This window comes from Muscardinus avellanarius, assembly GCF_963383645.1.
Source record: "Muscardinus avellanarius genome assembly, chromosome: 3".
NCBI lineage: Eukaryota > Metazoa > Chordata > Mammalia > Rodentia > Gliridae > Muscardinus > Muscardinus avellanarius.
Window position 1 is genome coordinate 7699104 of NC_137788.1, and position 19520 is coordinate 7718623.

Here is a 19520-nt window from a genome sequence, read left to right on the forward strand (position 1 = left end):
CTCACTAAGTAGCTGAGGCTGTCCGCGAACCGCGATCCTCCGGCCTCGGCCTCCCGATGCTGGGATGACGAGCGTGCGCCAGTCTTTGTTAGCATTTCGCTGTGTATCTTCCCAGTCACTTTATTTTTTATGTGATGTGGAGACCGTCTCACTGAGTTGCTGAGGCTGGCTTGGAACCCTTGGCTCTGTTTCAAAATAAAAATAAAAAAGGGCTAGCGATGAAGTTCGGTAATAGACTGGCTTTGGGCCCGGTCCCCAGGGCCACACACAGAAAGGTCACTTCTGCTAATTCACTCTCTTATCTCTTGGTTAAGCCTTAACTGTCTTTACCTAGCAGTTCCCGCATTTAAAATTTGTCTTGAGCCAGACGTGGTGGTGCACGCTTGTAATCCCAGCAATCGGGAGGAGGGTGATTCCCGAGCAGCCTCAGCTACCGAGTGAGGCCCTTTGCAACTCAGTGAGACCCGGTTTCAAAATAAAGGATAAAAAATAGGGCTGGGAGTGTAGCTCGAAGGTAGAAAGCCCCTAGTACCCTGGTAGTGCAAAAAAAAAAAAAGAAAAAAAAGTGAAAAATAGGGATGGGGGTTTAACTCAGAGGGAGAATGCCCCTGGGTTTCATTACCAGTACCACAAAAATAAATAAATAAGTTGTTCTGAGTTAGATGTGGTGGTGGCGCACACTTATAATCCCAGTACTTGGGAAGATGTGACTAGAGGATCACAGGTTCAAGATTAACCTCAGCAACTTAGTGAGACCTTGTTTCAAAACAACTAAAATAGGGCCAGGGTGTAGCTCAGAGGTAGGATGCCCTTGGGTTCAGTCCCCAGCGCGCGCGCGCGCATACACACACACACACACACACACACACACACACACACACACACACACACACTCTAATTCAGCGTTTGGTCCTTGGGGAGTTGGCAGTACCCTAATGAGAACGCACCAACTTTCCATCCTGTTTCTGTAGCTGTTACATCTTTCTCAGACCCTTACTGTGGAGCTTTTGTGGTTAAGACCAACTCAGGATTTCTTTCCTGTTTTCATGCAAGAAGGAACCGTTTTATCAGCTCTCTGGCTTTTCGGATCTCTAGCCCCTTCACACCAGGGCATTTGGGAAGATGCAGAAGGACATGTCCCTCAGCCCCTCTCTTTCTTCTCCAGATGTGGAGCACACGGGAGCCACAAGCGAGTTCTATGACAAGTTCACAATTCGCTATCACATCAGCACCATCTTTAAAAGCCTCTGGCAAAACATAGCTCACCACGGCACCTTCATGGAGGAGTTCAAGTGAGTACCGGGCCCTGAAGCCACAGCTTGCTCGCTTGCAGATCCCAGGTGGGGCCGCAGCTGAAAAGCTCTCAGGGCTGGCTTCCTCTTCACTGCTTGGTCTCAGCCTCCTGCAGCCGGCCACCAGGTGCTGCCAGAGGATGGGCGGGGCTGTGTAAATGGCTGGCTCAGAGATAACACCCCGTTAGATTTGCCCACATCCTTGGGGGGGGTTATAAAAAGAGATTCTGTAAATAGGTATGTGTTCTGTGTTTTGGGTTATTTCTCTGATGATTATGCTATTAAAAGAAGTTGTGAAAATGACTGAAATAAGATCTTACCGTGTTCTTGAATATATGGAGCTTCAAAGTTAAAAATGTTAGGAAGAGAGCCAGGCATGGAGGCGCACATATACAATCCTAGTGCTTGGAGGGCTCAGGCAGGAGGATGGCAGGCTCATGCCCAGCCTCAGCTACTTAGTGGGCTTCTCCGCAACTCAGACCTTGTTTCAAAACAAAAAATAAGGCTAGATGTGTGGCTTGGAGGTAGAATGTTCGATTTCAATCCCCAGCATCACCAAAAAGAAAAATTAGGAAAAATGACAGGAAGCAGTTAGACTCAGGGTTGTCGTTGGAGGATTCATTCTTTGCAGTCAGGTCCTGAACATCCTTAATGAAGGATTTTTCATATACTTTCCTGAAACCTGGACAGTAGTAATTCCATCTAAATTATGTCTTTTTCTTTTAAAAGATGGATACAGATGTTGAAGTCCTGAATTATTCTTCAAAAGAAATTTTCTCTCATCCACTCGGATCTTTTGTAGCCCATGCTCGAGATCTTTGGCCAAGTGTGGCTATCACAGCCGGCCCCGGTATACACGTCCCTCATACGTGTGAGGATGAGACAGAAAGATTGTAGGTTTGAGGACAGCACGAGCCCTGCTTCAAAATACAAAACGAAACAGTGCTGGGGGAGTAGCTCAGAGGTAGCATGCCCCTAGGTTCAGTTCCTAGGGCAACAAATAAAAATTGCGGCCATCACTTGTTAACTGAGTTATGGTCAATAATATATGTATTACCAGGGGAGTAACCATTGCTAGGTAACTTCCTACAGCCTAAACTAAGATAATTCTTTCCTTTCCATGAACTGCTCCTATAGTCAGTTTCGTTCCTACAAAAGCTTGGTGTGATATTCCTAACCAGACTGGACTGGCTCCGTCTGCAGGGTGCCCACTGGGAATGGCTGTCCTGGGCTCCCCATGGGCCCCAGGCCTCCTGTCCTTGTTAACAGAAGCCCCTCCTCCCCGGCGTGGGCGCCCCCGCTGACACAGTCCTGATGGGGCTTCCATTTTGCTTAATCTCACAATTCAGAGTCTTGACTATAGTAGGTTAGGCTATTTTTCTATTTGGGGGGGGGCGGGGTACTAGGGATTTAATCCAGCGGCATTCTACCTCTGAGGTACACCCCGAGATGTATTTTATGTTTTATTTTGAAACAGGGTCTCACTAAGGCGCAGAAGCTGGCTTCAAACCCTGCGATTCTCCTGTCCCCGCCTACCAGGTACTGAGATTATAAGCATGGGTCTCCACGCCCAGCTTTATCTTTTTCTTTTTGAGGTACTGGGAATGGAACCCCGGGGGCATTCTACCACCAAGCTACACCCCCAGCCCTATTTTTTTCTTTACTTTGAAACAGGGTCTCACAGAGCCGGGCGTGGTGGTGGTGGTGGTGCACGCTTGTAATCCCAGTGCTAGGGAGGCTGAGACAGGAGGATTGTGCAGGTTCGAAGCCAGCCTCAGCTACTTAGTGAGGCTCTCAGAAACTTAATGAGACCCTATTTTCAAATAAAGTATAAGATAGGTCTGGGTATAGCCCAGAGCTAGAAAGACCCAGGGTTCCACCCCTAGTACCACCAAAAAAAAAAAAAAAACCTGGGTCTCACTGAGTTGCAAACGGCCTCACTAAGAAGCTGAGGCTGTCCATGAACCGCGATCCTCCTCCTAAATCAGCCTCCCAAATGCTGGGATTATAAGCATGTGCCACCATGCCCGGCTCCCCCCAGCCCTATTATTTATTTATTTATTTATTTTTTTTTTTTTTTTTTTTAATTTTGAAATAAGGTGTCACTAGATTTCAGAGGGCCTCACTACACTGCTGAGGCTGGCCTCGACCCTGCACGGCGTGCGCCACCACGCCCAACCAGGCCGGCCATTTTACTTCAGTCCCTTTGTTGTATATCTGCATATCAGTTTCTTGTAATAGAATTTTCAGGTTCAATAAAGTGAGCTAAGGTCCTGCCTTATCAGTATTTAGGATCCAACTTGTCTTCAGGGTGTCTCTCTTTGTGATAGGGAACACCTTTATCAGTAGTCTGCCACTTGCGGGTAATCATTGGTGCTTTCTTGGGCGAGTGTGAGCATATTTTCTTTTCCAATCTGGAAGAGCGTTTTCTGTACTTCAGAGTGCCCAGGGAATGAGCCAGAGCTGAGCCGGTAAGCCTGCTTTCTAGGGGGAACGTGGCAGCTTCTGCCGGTTTTCTCTGGTGTGAATATGCCACTGTTGCCAGATGCCAAGCGAATCGGCCCACCCAGCTCGGGGTTGCCTCTCAGGAGCCGTGCACGGTGGCTCCAGCACTCTGCTGAAATGACTCGGTGCAGTTATGTAAAAGAGGAACGGTGCGAGGCGGTCCCTTGACCTCCGCCACCTGAGTGGAGCCGGGCGCCGCGGGCCGCCCACTTGGCCTGGAACCTTAGGTCGTGACCGCGCACGTCGCCTTGCTTTGCAGTTCTGGGAAGCAGTTTGTTCGCTACATCAACATGCTGATCAACGACACAACGTTCCTGCTGGACGAAAGTCTGGAGTCGCTGAAGCGGATCCACGAGGTGCAGGAGGAGATGAAGAACAAGGAGCAGTGGGACCAGTTGCCGCGGGTGAGGAGTGAATTATCCCAGGTCTGGGATAGGAAAAAACTCTTTAAAATGTTTTAGCTGAAGCTAAGATATGAACTGAGAAGCCTTTTAAAGTGCGTGCTGAAAACTTGCTCTATTTATGTTTTTTTTTTTTTTGGGGGGGTGGTACTGTGGTTCCTGGAAACCCTTCTACCTCCGGGCTACACTCCCAGACACCTATTATAGACATACATACATACATATATTTTTTCTTCTTCTTCTTTTTTTTTTTTTTTTTTTGAAACAGGGTATCTTAAGCTGGCAAAGGTGGCTTCGAACCTGCGCTATCTTCTCGTCTCCGTCTCCCAAGCTTGGAGATTACAAGCGTGCGCCACCACGCCCAGCAACTTTCTCTTTTTAATTTTAAGGGGCTTTTTTTTTTTTTTTTAGAGAAGACCTTCCTTATTGTCTGATTATATTAAGATTTGTGAAAAAGACTAGGAAATAAATCTCTAGGCTCCTCTCTGTTGGGCAAGACCTTGATCTGTTCAGAGGGTCCCCTCTAGACAACTACAGATCACCCAGGCTCTAGCGGGGCTTTCCATTTCAGCTGACCTTGGCTTTTATATTCAGTTATTAAAAGAAAAGAAGACTAGTTTGTCAGCTTCACGCCACGACAGTCCCCGCCCAGTCCTGAATCGCGGCAGCCTTGGAGCTGGTCCAGCCATGGAGCTGGTCCGTGGGTCAGCTGTGGGCCCTGACAGCTGCCAGTAACCAGGTGTGGGTTAGTCCCAAATCAGGACTGCTTCAGAGGAGCTCTTCTGGCTGGTACAGAGGAGACTGCACCTCCTTACCTCTGGTAGTTACCACATCAAAGATACTGTTGACGTTCTAATATTACTGTGTCTGAAAGTGTCTCCTTTTTCCCCCTACAGTTCCAGGGTTTTAACCTAGGGTTGCTCTACATCTATTGATGTAGCTCTACAGAGCTACAGCCCCAGATCCTTTTATTTTATTTTATTTTTCTAATTTTGAGGCAGGATCTCGCTGAGCCGCCCAGTCTGACCTCACACTTGGACTCCTGCTCAGCCTCCCCAGTAGCCGGAGTTCCGTGTGTGCACCATGACACAGCGAGATGAAAAGGATCTTAAATGTAGGATTGTTGTTGTTGTTGTTGGGTTTTGTGGTACTGAGGATGGAACCCAGGGGCCTTCTACCTCTGGGCCACACTCCCACCTCTCCTTCAGTTTTTATTTTGAAACGGGATCTCACGAAGATGGTGATTCTGGCCTCAAACCAGAATCGGTGGGTGGTTTGAGGTGACTCGGCCTCCCGAGCACCAGCGGCCTTCATTTCTAAGCACATTCTCAGTTGTTTTGCTGCGATGGCAAAAACCATCCCACAGCTCCCCATCTCCCATCAGGGTGGATGTAGCTCGGGCCTGGTGCTCCACCCCTCCCCAGAGGGGCTCAGTGAGAGCCTTCCAGGTGTGTCTTCCACGACTGTCAGTAGGTACCAGCCTACACCTGTGTACAGGCAACTCAGACCACTCTGGCATCCAGGGTGATATGGTTATATTGAGCTCCTGCAGAAGCACAGAGAGGCGACGGCTAAAAGTGTGCTGCCGCTCAGCGCAGGTCACGCCTGGCATTTTGTTTGCTTTGAGACAATCTGTCCAAACACTTCCGTGTGCATTGTGCCCATTCTTTTTTTTTTTTTTTTTTTTTTGTGGTACTGGGGGGTGGAACTCAGAGGCTTTCTACCTCCAGGCTACACTCCCAGACCTATTTTCTATTTTATTTGGGAACAGGGTCTCACTAAGAGCCTCACTAAGTAGCTGAGGCTGGCTTCGAACTTGTGCGATCCTCCTGTCTCAGCCTCCCAAGCGCGGGGATTACAAGCGTGCACCACCACGCCTGGCTCTTTTATATATATATTTTTTAATTTGGAAACAGGGTGTCTTAAGCCAGCGAATTGTGCCCATTCTTAGAGTAAGGGCCTGTCCACGTCCTCCCTCGTGGTTACCCTTCCCTAGCCAGGCGGCTGCACGGCTCGCCTCTCTCCTTCCTCTGCAGCATTTGTTTATGAGATAACAGATACTACTGATTTTTCTGCTCATGGATGAAAAGGGCACATATTGTCCCTAATGATTAGTATTTCAAAGCCTGGCTCAGCCTGGGGGCTTGGGAGGTGCACACTCGTGACCTGCGGCTGGGACAGGAGGATCACAGGTGCATGGTCAGCCTCAGCAATTAGTGAAGCCTCCACAACTTCGTGCGACCCTTTTTCCAAATAAAAATAAAATAGAGCTGGGCGTGATGGTGCACGCTTGTAATCCCAGCATTCGGGAGGCTGAGACAAGAGGATCGCAGTTCACTGACAGCCTCAGCTACTACTTAGTGAGGCCCTTTGCAATTCAGTGAGACCCTGTTTCAAAATAAAGAATAAAAAATAGGGCTGGGAGTACAGCTCAGAGGTAGAAAGCCCCTGGGTTCCATCTCTGGTACCACTAAAATAAAATAAAATAGGGTATGGTGTGTAGTTCAGAGGCAGAATGCCCCTAGGTTCCACCCCTAGTGCCACAAAAAAAAAATGAGGAAGAAGAAGGGAGGGTAGGGGAAAGTTCTTAGCCATTTGCTACAGGGAGCTGAATGGATAGGCCTTTGTACCAGACATAAGATATCAAACATTTTTAAAATAGGGATGACAGGACAAGCAGATGGCCCACAACTATAATCCTAGTACTTAGGAAGCTGAGACAAGGAGCACAGGTTCACAGCCAATCTCAACAACTTAGTGAGACCCTGTATCAAAATAAAAAATAAAATAGAGCCGGGCGTGGTGGCGCATGCTTGTAATCCCAGCATTCGGGAGGCTGAGACCAGAGGATCACGGTTTGCGGACAGCCTCAGCTGCTTAGTGAGGCCCTCCGGAACTTAGTGAGACCCTGTTTCAAAATAAAGATTAAAAAAGAGGGCAGTGGGTGTGGTTCGGAGGTCAAATGCCCCTGGGTTCCATCTCCAGACCTGCAATAAAATAAAAAAAAATAAAATACAACTGGGAGTATAGCTCAGAGGTAGAATGGCCCTGGATCCAATTCCCAGCACCGAAAAAGAAAAAAGTACTATGACTAAGTGAAGCTTTTTTCTAAGGGAAATGAACTTCTCTTTACAGCACCAGTGTGTATCAGGTGCCATGTTACAACCTCTTAGTTCATCCGGCGTGGAAGTTGAGTACGACTTCTTTTGTCACTGAGGGTGGAAATTTATGAGTTCCCTTCTGTGCCTGGGCTGGGGCTCAGTGGTAAAGCACATGCGTATCACACACTAGGCCCTGGGTCGCTGCCCAGCTCAACGAAAAGGTGCCCAGGCCTCTGATGCAAAGCCTTGGAGGTTCTGAGGCCGAGCGGCTAAGCCCTAGCTGTGTGCTGGGTTCGCTGTGTGCGCTGCGGCTCCTTGGCAGGGTGTTGGCGCGCGCACACACCACTCTAGCCAAGAGCTGACTCTGTCTCCTTGGCACTTGGCATGCTGCTGCGCCGATGGCTGGTACTGGGATTTACTTGGCACCTGTTCAATCTCTCCTAGGACCAGCAGCAGGCCCGGCAGTCTCAGCTTGCCCAGGATGAGCGTGTTTCACGCTCTTACCTCGCACTGGCAACAGAAACCGTGGACATGTTCCATATCCTCACGAAGCAGGTCCAGAAGCCCTTCCTCAGACCAGTGAGTAGAAACTGCAGGGTATTTGTTTGACCTCTTGGACCCCGCATCCAGACTCTAGCATTTATAATGTAGTTCTTGCAGCCTTGAAAGTATTAGCATCACAGTTACTGATAAGTGAAATGCTGGTAGTGATTTTGTTCCAGGAATCCTGATGTACACAGCGCTCTGCGATGGTCTGAAATGAAGAGCTCCAATGTCACTGCGTAGTCCACAGATGGCTCCAAGTTGACCTCGCTTACTTTCTGCTTAGACCTTGTATTGGATTATTGATGTTGACGTAGTAGCAGGTTTTAATCTTTTTTTTTTTTTTTTTTTTGGTGGTACTGGGGTTCCTGGAAGCCCTTCTACCCCTAGGATACACTCCCAGACCTATTTTATACTGTTTTATTTTTGGAAACAGGGTCTCTTAAGCCAGCGCCGCTGACTTCGAACCTGCGCGATCCTCTTGTCTCCGCCTCCTAAGTGCGGGGGTTACAAGCGTGTGCCACCACGCCCAGCTCATCATATTTTTTATATCTTATCTATAGGAAAAATACCATAAGGTAATATAAACTGGAAATTGTAGTACATTAAATAGAGTTCTTTGTTGTTGCTAAGGCTAGAACCCAGGGACCACACCCTCTAAGTCCTATTGTACTTTATTTTGAATCGGCTCTCACTAAGTTGCAGAGGGTCTTAGTAAAGTTGCTGAATCTGGCCTTGAACCTGAAATCCTCCTGTCTCAGCCTTTCAAGTACTAGGATTACAAGCATCCGCCACCATGCCCATCAAGTAGAGTTATTATAACATGGAAGAACTTTGATTCAAGACAAGCCGGGTGTGGTGGCACACGCTTGTAATCCCCGCTCTTGGGAGGCTGAGTCAGGAGAATCGCGCAGGTTCGAAGCCAGCCTCAGCTACTTAGTGAGGCTCTCAGCAACTTAGTGAGAGCCTGTTTCCAAGTGAAATATAAAAAGCAGGTCTGGGAATATAGCCTGGAGGTAGAAAGCCCCTGGGTTCCACCCCCAGTACCACAATTAAAAAAGAAAAGAAAAGAAAAGAAACCAAAGACAAATCCCAGCACTTCTCACTGTTGAGAGACTTGCGACCCAGTAGTGAGCGTTGTGAAGCTGCCGTAGGCCATACGCTCTCTGCTGCAGCTTCTCAGCGCTGCCTCAGCCCGTGCACAAGCAAGCCCCAGCGGTGTGTCAGTAAAACTTTATTTACAAAAGGAGATGTCAGGCTGGAACTGACCCAGAGCGAGTACTTGCCAGGCTCTGCTCGAAGCCACGCTTCATTCTATGTTCAGAGACTCTAGTGGAGTGCTGCGTGGTAACGGGAAGATAGGAAGTCCTGATAACTTGAGAGCAAAGGACTGTTTGGGTTCTAACTTCTTCATTTTGTAAAGGAAATTATTGAAAGCTGAGCTTAATATGTTCATGTCAATAGCTGGGCATGGTGGCGCACGCTTGTAATCCCCGCGCTTGGGAGGCGGAGACAGGAGGATCCCACAGGTTCAAAGCCAGCCGTGCTGGCTTAAGAGACCCTGTTTCCAAATTTAAAAAAGTATAAAATAGGTCTGGGAGTGTAGCCCAGAGGTAGAAGGGTTCCATCCCCAGTACCACACCCACACAAAAAAAATTATGTCAATAAAATCAGTTTCCTTGGAGGCCTGCTCGTAGACCTGTACCCAAGGCCTACGTCCAACCCTGTTCTTCAAGTAGCTTTGATGTGCCCACTTCTTGCTTGTACGAGTTCTGCCATCTTTATTGCTAGCTTCAAAGAAGAATCACCAGCTCCACCCCATTCTCATCTCTCCTTTATTTCCCAACGTCTCATGGTTGTATGCGTGAGTACTTTGTGCAAGAGCAGAGTATTGAAAAGCTGCTGACAGGTCGCACTTGTACTGGCCCGCCCTACATTTCTTGACTGTCCTGTTATTTACAGAGAAGCGTTTGGACCTGCTTATTATGGTCAGTGTTTCTTCTAGTATTCTCTGATTAAAGCTTGATTTTCTTCTGTGCTTTACATAGAAATTGGCCGACAGTGGAAGATATATGTCTTTTGTTGGGGGTGTGTGTGTGTGTGTGTGTGTGTGTGTGTGTGTGCGCGCGCGCGCGCGCGCAGTGCTGGGTTGAACCCAGGGACATTTCACCTCTGAGCTACAAATACATCTTCAGCCCTGTATGTATGTATGTATGTATTTATACTGGGGGTGGAACCCAGAGGCTCTCTGCCTCCAGGCTACACCCCCAACCTGATTTTATTTCTATTTTTTTTTTTTGGTGGTGCTGGGGGTGGAACCTAGGGGCTTTCTACCTCCGAGCTATACTTCCAGACCTTTTTTATATTTTATTTGAAAACAGGGTCTCACTAAGTTGCTGAGAGCCTCACTCAGTAGCTCAGGCTGGCTTTGAACCTGTGTGATCCTCCTGTCTCAGCCTCCCAAGCGCGGGGATTACAAGTGTGCGCCACCACGCTCGGCTTGATTTTATTTCTTTGCTTAGAAACAGGGTCTCACCGGGTTGCTGAGAGCCTTGCTAAATTGTGAAAGCTGGCTTTGAACCTCTGATCCTCCTGTCTCAGCCTCCCCAGTACTGGGATTACAAGTGTGTGCCACCACTCTCAGCCCATTTTATTTTTATTTATTTATTATTAGTAGTATTTTGCAGTACTAGGGATGAAACCCAAGAGCATTCTACGTCTGAGCTATACCCTCCTGCCCTATTTTTTATTCTTTACTTTTATTTTTATTTTTTTTATTTTTATTTATTTATTTATTTATTTTGGTGGTACTGGGGTTTCTGGAAACCCTTCTAACTCTGGGCTACACTCCCAGACCTATTTTTATACTTTTTTTTTATTTGGAAACAGGGCTCTTAAGCCAGCGTGCTGGCTTCAAACCTGCACGATCCTCCTGTCTCTGCCTCCCAAGCACAGGGATTACAAGCGTGCCCACCACGCCCGGCTATTCTTTATTTTTAAACAGGGTCTCACTGAGTTGCCAGAGGGCCTCACTAAGTAACTGAGGCTGTCTGTGAACCACAATCCTACTATCTCAGCCTCCCAAATGCTGGGATTGCAAGAGTATGCCACCACACCCAGCCTTATTTCCTTCTTTGTTTGTTTGTTTGTTTGTTTGTTTGTTTTGTTTTGTTGCAGTACTGGGGATGGAACCCAGGGGCATTCTACCTCCAAGCTCCACCCTCAGCCCTATTTTTTATTCTTTATTTTGAGACAGGGTCTCACTGAGTCGCAGAGGGCCTCACTAAGTAGCTGAGGCTGTTCGCGAACCACAATCCTCCTGTCTCAGCCTCCCGAATGCTGGGGTGACAAGCATGTGCCACCGCACCCGGCTTATTTTTTATTTTGAAAAAGGATCTTACTATGTTGCTGACACTCTCACCGAGTTGCTGATACTATTTCCCAACCTGCGTGATCCTCCTGTCTCACCCTCCCATGTACTGGGATCACAGGCGTGCACCACCATGCCCAGCTGTATGCCATCTTACTGTGTGTTTTATTGTTATTTCTCTTCTTTCTCTCTGTGTGTGTATCGGGGGTACTGGGGATTGAACCCCAGGATCATTCTACTTCTGAGCTACATGTCCAGCCCTTTATTTTTTATTTACTTATTATTTATTTTTATTTTTTATTTTATTTTATTTTATTTTATTTGCAGGTCTGGGGATGGAACCCAGGGGCATTTGACCTCTGAGCTACACCCCTGCCCTGTTTTTTTTTTTTTTTAAACAGTCTCCCTAAGTTGCAGAGGGCCTCATAAGTAGCTGAGGCTGTCTGCGAACCGTGATCCTCCGGTCTCAGCCTCCCGAATGCTGGGATTCCAAGCCTGCGCCACCACGCCCGGCTCAGCCCTTTATTTTGCAACAGGATCTCACTAGGTTGCGGAGACTGACCTGTGACCCTCCTGTTTAGCCTCCCAGGTGCTGGGATTCCGGCGTGCACCATCGTGCCTAGTTGTATTTTACTGTTTTCTTTCTTTCTTTAAGTTTACTTTGTCTCACTGGAGAGATTTAAAACTGTTGAAGACATAATTTGTTTTTCTTTTGCATTTCTTCTCTTGTGTCTGATAAGAAAATAAGGCTGGCACTTACTGAACTGTCAGGAACCTTTGAAGTTTATGAGAACATTAAGAAAAGCCTTTTGTTGGCATTCATAGGTGTGCCATTGAGCTGCCGCTTTCTGTTAGTTATTAGAATTTTCAGATAACTTCTAATCCCAGCATTCGGGAGGCTGAGACCGGAGGATCGAGGTTCGCGGACAGCCTCAGCTACTTAGTGAGGCCCTCCGCAACTTAGTGAGACCCTGTCTCAAAATAAAGAATAAAAAAATAGGGCAGGGGGTGTAGCTCGGAGCTCAAATGCCCCTGGGTTCCATCCCCAGACCCACAAAAAAAAAAAAAAAGAATTTTCAGATAAGAAAATTGGGAGTAAAAGAGTTTGGATGTAACGTTGGCTTCCTTCCGCTTGTGCCACGCAGCACATTTAAGGGATCTGGGGAAGATTAAGCGAGCCAGCCCCTGTTCTCCGTGGAAAGGGGAGCTCTGGCCCTTCTGCCGGTCTCAGTGGCTGAATCGCCCTGTTATCCGTGACTTCCTAGGAGCTCGGGCCCCGATTGGCTGCCATGCTGAACTTCAACCTCCAGCAGCTGTGTGGCCCCAAGTGCCGCGACCTGAAAGTCGAGAACCCTGAGAAATACGGCTTTGAACCAAAGAAGCTGTTGGACCAACTGACGGATATCTACCTGCAGCTGGACTGTGCCCGGTTCGCCAAGGCCATCGCTGACGACCAGGTCAGTGCCCGGGGCGGGCCCTCACCGGAGCAGCGGTCCGGGCTGGCCTCTGCGTGCGGACTGCCAGGCCTCGCGCGATGCACGTCCCTGGATTTTCCCCGCTTGACGTGAAGAAGCGTGATGCCCCTCAGATGGTGGTGTGAGACGCGTTACTCCCTAACGGGAAGGGTGATCACGGGGCCAGAAAGCATGTCTGGCATAATTGGAAACGAGTTGGTGTTTCCTTGAGGAGTGAAGAGGAGACCCGACGCCCTCATCCTCCTCTGGTGGAGTTCCCACCGACCTCGCCAAGGGCCTTTCTCACCAAGTACATTAAATTCCCAGGGAAGCCAGCTCTTCCCGTCATCCTGCCTGCGCCCCCCCCCCGTTTGTTTTGTGGCCCCTGGAGTCACTCTACCCCCTCCCCGCACACACACAGAAGAAGCTGACTAGGTAAAATACACGATTCGGTGGCAGGCGACACCATCGCCTCTACTCAGACATCTTTGTCGCCTCAAAAGGGAAGCCTTCAAGTTTGAAGCAGTCACAGTCCATTTCTCCTGGCAACCACTCATTTGGTTTGTTCTCTATTTTGTCTGTGTTTGGGATTTATCTGTTTACCTAGTCTGGATGTTTCATATAAATAGAATCATATAGCCAGGCGTGGTGGCGCACACTTGTAAACCCAGGACTTGGGAGGCTGAGACAGAAGGATCGCAGGTTCAAAGCCAGCCTCGACTCTTTAGTGAGTCCTCTGCATGCAACTTAGTGGGACCCCGTTTCAAATTATAGAATAGAATAAGGAAAACAATAGGCCTGGGGCCGGGCAATGCGTGTTTTATTGGTGGCACATGCTTGTAATCCCTGCGCTTGGGAGGCTGAGACAGGAGGATCGCACAGGTTCGAAGCCAGCCTCAGCTACTTAGTGAGGCTCTCAGCAACTTACTGAGACTCTGTTTCCAAATAAAAATATAAAATAGGTCTGGGAGCATAGCCCGGGATAGAAAGCCCCTGGGTTTCACCCCCAGTACCAAAAAAAAAAAAAAAAAAAATTAGGGCTGGGTTGTAGTTTAGAGGTAGAATGTCCCTGGGTTCAGTCTATAGAACTGCAAAAATAAATAGAGCCATATAATGTATAACCTTTTATGTCTGGCTTCTTTTTCTTCTTTTTCTTTTTTTTTTTTTTTTTTTTTTTTTTTTTTTTTTTTTTTTTGATACTGGGGGTTGAACCCAGGGGATGCTGCCTTTGAGCTAAACCCCGAGCCCTATGTGGGTTTTTGTTGTTGTTGTTATTATTTATTTATTCAGTTAGTTAGTTAATTTTGTGCTACTAGGGATAGAACCCAGGGATAGTCAAAATTTTTATTCTTTATTTTGAAACAGAGTCTCACTAAGTTGCAGAGGGCCTCACTAAGTAGCCCCAGCTGGCCTTAAGTGGATTTTCCTGTCTCAGCCTCCCATGCCTGGCTCCCAGCCCTGGAGAGCTTTGTGTTTGTTTGTTTGTTTGTTTGTTTGTTTGTTTGTTTTTGCAGTACTGGGGATGGAACCTAGGGGCATTCTACCTCCGAGCTATACCCCCAGCAATATTTTTTATTCTTTATTTTGAAACAGGGTCTCACTGGGTTGCAGAGGACCTCACTAAGTAGCTGAAGCTGTCCGCGAACCTCTCTCCTGAGGTCTCTGCCTCCCGAATGCTGGGATTTCGAACGTGCACCACCACGCCCGGTTTACCAGCCTTATGTTGTCGAGGCTCATCTGTTTATAGAATTCTTCAGTACTTTTTTTTGGCCGTACTGGGAGTGGAACCCAGGGGCATTCTACCTCCAGACTGCACCCCCAGCCTATCATTTTTTAATCCTTATTTTGAAGCAGAATCTCATTGAATTCCAAAGAGCCTCATTAAGTAGCTGAGGCTGTCCGCGAACCGTGATCCTCCTGTCTCAGCCTCCCAAATGCTGGGATGACAAGCGGGCGCCACCGCGTCCTGTAACTTCATTTCTTTTTATGGCTGACGAATTTTTCATTATAATGACATATCACAATTTATCCATTCACACATTGATGAACATTTTTTTTGGCTCGTGTGAACAGTCTTCTATAAACATCCACATAAGAATGCTTATGTGAAGCTGGGCGTGGTGGCGCATACTTATAATCCCAGCACTCGGGAGGCTGAGACAGGAGGATCGCGGTTCGCAGACAGCCTCAGCTACTTAGTGAGGCCCTCTGCAACTCAATGAGACCCTGTTACAAAATAAAGAATAAAAAATAGGGCAGGGGGTGTAGCTCAGAGGTCGAATGCCCCTGGGTTCCATCCCCAGACCCACACACACAAAAAAAAAATGCTATGTGGATGCCTGTGCTCAGCCCCTGTGGCATGTGCTAGGAGTGGACTTGGGGGTCAGGTGCTGCCCCACGCCTGGCTGTGCGGGTGCACGCTGGCGCACACAGCTGCTGTGCCATTTGACGCCCTGACTCCCTCCTCATCCTCACTGACACTTGTCGCTCTGGTTAAAAATATGTTCCTGTAAGTAGCCGAGCAGGTGGGAGTGCAGCGGCGGGGGCGTTCTGTGGTTTTGATTTGCATTTTTCTAATGAAAACTACTGGCCAACTCCTTTTCACATGCTCTCTGGACATTCATATGTTTCTGGGAGAAATGTGTTCCTGTCCTTTACTCGTTTTTAATGGGATGGTTCCTATTTTCTTTCTTTTTGTTTTTCTTTTGTTGTTGTTTTTTGTTTTTTGTTTTTGGTGGTACTGGGGTTCCTGGAAACCCTTCTTCCTCTGGGCTACACTCCCAGACCTATTTTTATATTTTTATTTGGAAACAGAGTTTCAGAAGCCAGCGAGGCTGGCTTTGAGCCTGGCTTTGATACCCCTGTCTCCCTCCCAAGCGCAGGGATCGCAAGCTGCGGAACCACGCCCGGCTGGTTCCTACGTTTGCTGAGTTGATTGTGCTCTTTGTACTCTCTGAGTACTAGACCCCCTGTCTGATCAGTGACTTGCAGATAGTTCAATTTGATGACCACTTTGTAAGGTCCTCGTCTGTTGAGGCCAGAACCACGTCCGCCTCTCTGATGGCCTCCATAGCAAGCCCAGGGAAGCAACTTGGTGAAATGTGGTCTTTTTGGTTTGTTTTGTTTTGTTTGGTGTGTTAGCATGTTTTACTGGGAATTGAACCCTGGAGCTTCTACCTCTGAGCTCTCATTTATTTATTTATTTATTTATTTATTTATTTATATTCTGAAACAGGATCTCGCGAGGTTAATGAATCTCACTGCTTGCTAAGGCTGTCCTCAAACCTGCAGGCCTCCCGCCTCAGCCTCCCAAGTACTAAGATTACAAGCGTGAGTGGCCACGCCCAGCATGGCTCTGATACCCCGCTCCGGGAGGCTGAGCGCCTGGATCTCAGGCAGGGCCTTGGAGGCGAGCACAGATCTGTGGTCAGTTCTTACCACTCCAGTTGGGAAATGGAGCGAGTGCTGTTTATGATGGTAACAAACACTCGAGGCAGCTACTTGGAGAGGGAAGTGGGTGGTACAGCGCCTCAGCGTCCGCAGCATCGCCCCCACAGCCTGGACTAACTGCTGTGTAGTTTAGCCCTTACGTGTTTTAATCAGCTTTCCTCATCGCTGTGACAAGAATATCTGCTACAAACAACTTAAAGGAGGAAAAGTTTAAGCCGGGCGTGGTGGCGCACGCTTGTCATCCCAGCATTCGGGAGGCTGAGGCCAGAGGATCGCGGTTCGTGGACAGCCTCAGCTACTTAGGGAGGCCCTCTGCAACTCAGTGAGACCCGGTTTCAAACTAAAGAATAAAAAATAGGGCAGGGGGTGTAGCTTGGGGGTCAAATGCCTCTGGGTTCCATCCCCAGACTCGTAAAAAATAAAATAAAATAAAGAATTTAAAAAAAAATAGGGCAGGGGTGTAGCTTGGAGGTCAAATGCCCCTGTGTTCCATCCCTAGACCCACAAAAAAGAAAAAAAAAGGGGAAAGGTTTGTTTGGCTTGTGGTGTTAAAGGTTTCAGAGGCTCAGCCCATGGTGGGCTGACTCCAAGGCAGAAACCGTAGTGACTGGGCAGATAATGGGGATGGGCTGCCCCCCCCCGCCCCCCCCCCCCCCCCCCCCCCCGTCAGGATGGCCGGAGAAGGGGGAGGACGGCAGGCCTCAGGCCACGCCCCACGCCCCTTCCAGCCTTGCCCCACCTCCAGGCCTGGCGGCTTTGCTCATGTATGAGGTTTGGGGTGACTTATTTTGTGGTACTGGGGTTCCTGGAACCCCTTCTACCTCCAGGCTATACTTCCAGACCTATTTTATACTTTTTTATGTGGAAACAGGGTCTCTTAAGCCAGCTGAGCTGGCTTCAAACCTGCACGATCCTCCTATCTCCGCCTTCCAAGCGCGGGGATTACAAGCGTGCGCTACCATGCCTGGCTAGATTTCTGTAATCTTTATGCATATATGTATGAAAATATATCCCTTCATGTGGTTGCGAATGCACAGAGAAATGCATGGAATGTGCGTATTTCAGAGAATCTTGGGGGCCGCCGTGGACCTTCGTTTGGGCACCTCTGCAGCCGGCCTCTTCACCTGAAGGACGTTCATGTCTCACCCCCTTTTCCTCATTTGCAGAGGTCCTACAGCAAGGAGCTGTTTGAGGAAGTCATTTCAAAGATGCGGAAGGCCGGGATCAAATCCACAATAGCTATAGAAAAGTTCAAGCTTCTTGCCGAGAAAGTGGAGGAGATCGTGGCCAAGAACGCCCGTGCGGAAATTGACTACAGCGACGCCCCGGACGAGTTCAGAGGCACGTGGCCGCCTTTCGCACCGCCGTTTGGTTGCTACTTGAAGTGCGGGCAGGAGGGGCCGCCGAGCTACTCACAGTGCTGCGGTTGCCTCTTGAGGCTTCATCTGAAATTACATTTACCCAGTCTTAGCTCAGATTGTAAATTGAAAGGAAAAGCATCCTTAGCCTCATAACAATTTTTTTTTTTTTTGAGGTACTGGGGATGGAACCCAGGAGCAGTCTACCTCCGAGCTACACCCCCAGCCCTACTTTTTATTTTTTATTTTGAAACAGGGTCTCACTGAGTTGTAAAGGGCCTCACTAAGTAGCTGAGGCTGTCATCGAACCATGATCCTCCTGTCTCAGCCTCCCAATTGCTGGGATTACAAGCGTGTGCCACCACGCCCAGCTTAGAAACTTTTTTTTTTTTTTTTTGATGGTACTGGGGGTGGAACCCAGAGGCTTTCTACCTCTGGGCTATACTCCCAGACCTGTTTTTTATACTTTATTTGGAAACAGGCTCTCACTAAGTTGCTGAGAGCCTCACTAAGTAGCTGAGGCTGGCTTCAAACCTGTGTGATCCTCCTGTCTCACCCTCCCAAGTGCAGGGATTACAAGCATGCGCCACCATGCCCGGCCCTCAGATAACAATTTTAAGGGCAGCTTTGCCTGTGCAAGCAAGGACCCTGCTTTCAAAGAACGAGAAAACTTGTCCCAAGACAAAGGGCCCTGCCTGGCCTGTGCCTACCACGTGGCTGCCCAGGCTGTCTCCTGGGCTGTCCTCCCAGAAGGAGGGCATCAGGATGTTTTCCCTCTGCAAAAGGCAACACGGGCGCCTTTATTTCACGCTATTTCTTTTTAACCTGGGGGACCCTGAACTGGCCATTTGATTGCTGTTTCTTCAGCTATACTTTTTCACAGCAGCAGGGGCTTGAGTCCGAGTCTGCTCTCTTCTACAGTTTCACCCCTGTCTGTGGGTTTGAGTGTGCTTTGCTTTGCCCCTGCAGACCCCCTAATGGACACCCTGATGACTGACCCCGTGCGGCTGCCCTCCGGCACCATCATGGACCGCTCCATCATCCTGCGGCACTTGCTGAACTCCCCCACCGACCCCTTCAACCGGCAGACGCTCACCGAGAGCATGCTGGAGCCAGGTAGGGCGTGCCGTGTGACGCTGCCCTGCTTTCGGGACTCAGCCAGAATGGCCAGTAAGGAATTAGCTAAGCCAGTGTGGGCGCGCACCTGAATCTGCCACCAGGGAGGCTGAGAAGGAGGGTTGCGGCCTCCAGGCCAGCCTCAGCGATTTAGAAGAGTCTCAGAATCTACTGGGGAAAAAAATAGCTGGGCTTAGTGATGCATACTTGTGATGCATACTTGTAATCCCAGCATTTGGGAGGCTGAGACTGGAGGATCGCGGTTCGCAGACAGCCTCAGCTACTTAGCGAGGCCCTCTGCAGCCCAGTGAGACCCGGTTTCAAAATAAAGAATAAAAAATAGGGCTGGGGGTGCAGCTCGGAGGTAAAGTGGGAAATGGATCAAGTGAGAGCCGGTCCTGCTGTGGATGTTAGGCCTTCCCGTTGGCGGCAGCTTCACGAGGAGCCAGTGGCATTTTCTTTCCCCGGATCTTAGACAGCATCCAGGCCTCACGGGGAGCCTCCCTCCTGGGCCTTACCTCCTTCCTCCTCTCCCCGCAGTGCCAGAGTTGAAAGAGCAGATCCAGACGTGGATGCGGGAGAAGCAGAGCAGTGAGCACTGAGCGCCCGGGCGCCCTGCCGGCTCCGCCCCACGCCGGCGCCCCAGAGCCCGCGACCAAGCGCAGAGCTGAAGGGACACGCGCGAGAAGAGGCCCGGTCCCTGTGCATGTATTTGAGTGGCAGACAGTCCACAGCGCGGGCGGCTCCGCCGGCTGCTGTCTAAGGCCCGGCCTCCCGTCCCCGGGCCTCGGCGGCCACGGCCAGTGGGTCTGCGCGGCGCCCCCTCCATCCTTCCTCTTCCTAATCCAATATCCGTCGATTCGATTGTGATTAGCGAACTCGGACATTTTGCTGCTAAAGAATCTCTTCCCTCCTCCCCTTCCTGCCCTA

The 19520-nt window shown here is 49.0% G+C and overlaps 1 protein-coding gene across 1 annotated transcript in view; it reads left to right on the plus strand.

The window, feature by feature from the left end:
• Positions 1 to 19192, plus strand: part of UBE4B (ubiquitination factor E4B) — a gene marked incomplete at both ends in the record, with an annotated part of 123793 nt that extends 104601 nt beyond the window's left edge. The window contains 7 exons of the mRNA XM_080691277.1: positions 1166 to 1292; positions 4057 to 4201; positions 7744 to 7878; positions 12478 to 12669; positions 17283 to 17457; positions 18444 to 18590; positions 19131 to 19192. Coding sequence (XP_080547403.1) covers positions 1166 to 1292; positions 4057 to 4201; positions 7744 to 7878; positions 12478 to 12669; positions 17283 to 17457; positions 18444 to 18590; positions 19131 to 19192 — 983 coding nt within the window. The remainder of the gene's footprint in view (positions 1 to 1165; positions 1293 to 4056; positions 4202 to 7743; positions 7879 to 12477; positions 12670 to 17282; positions 17458 to 18443; positions 18591 to 19130) is intronic.
• Between the last annotated feature and the right edge of the window lie 328 nt (positions 19193 to 19520).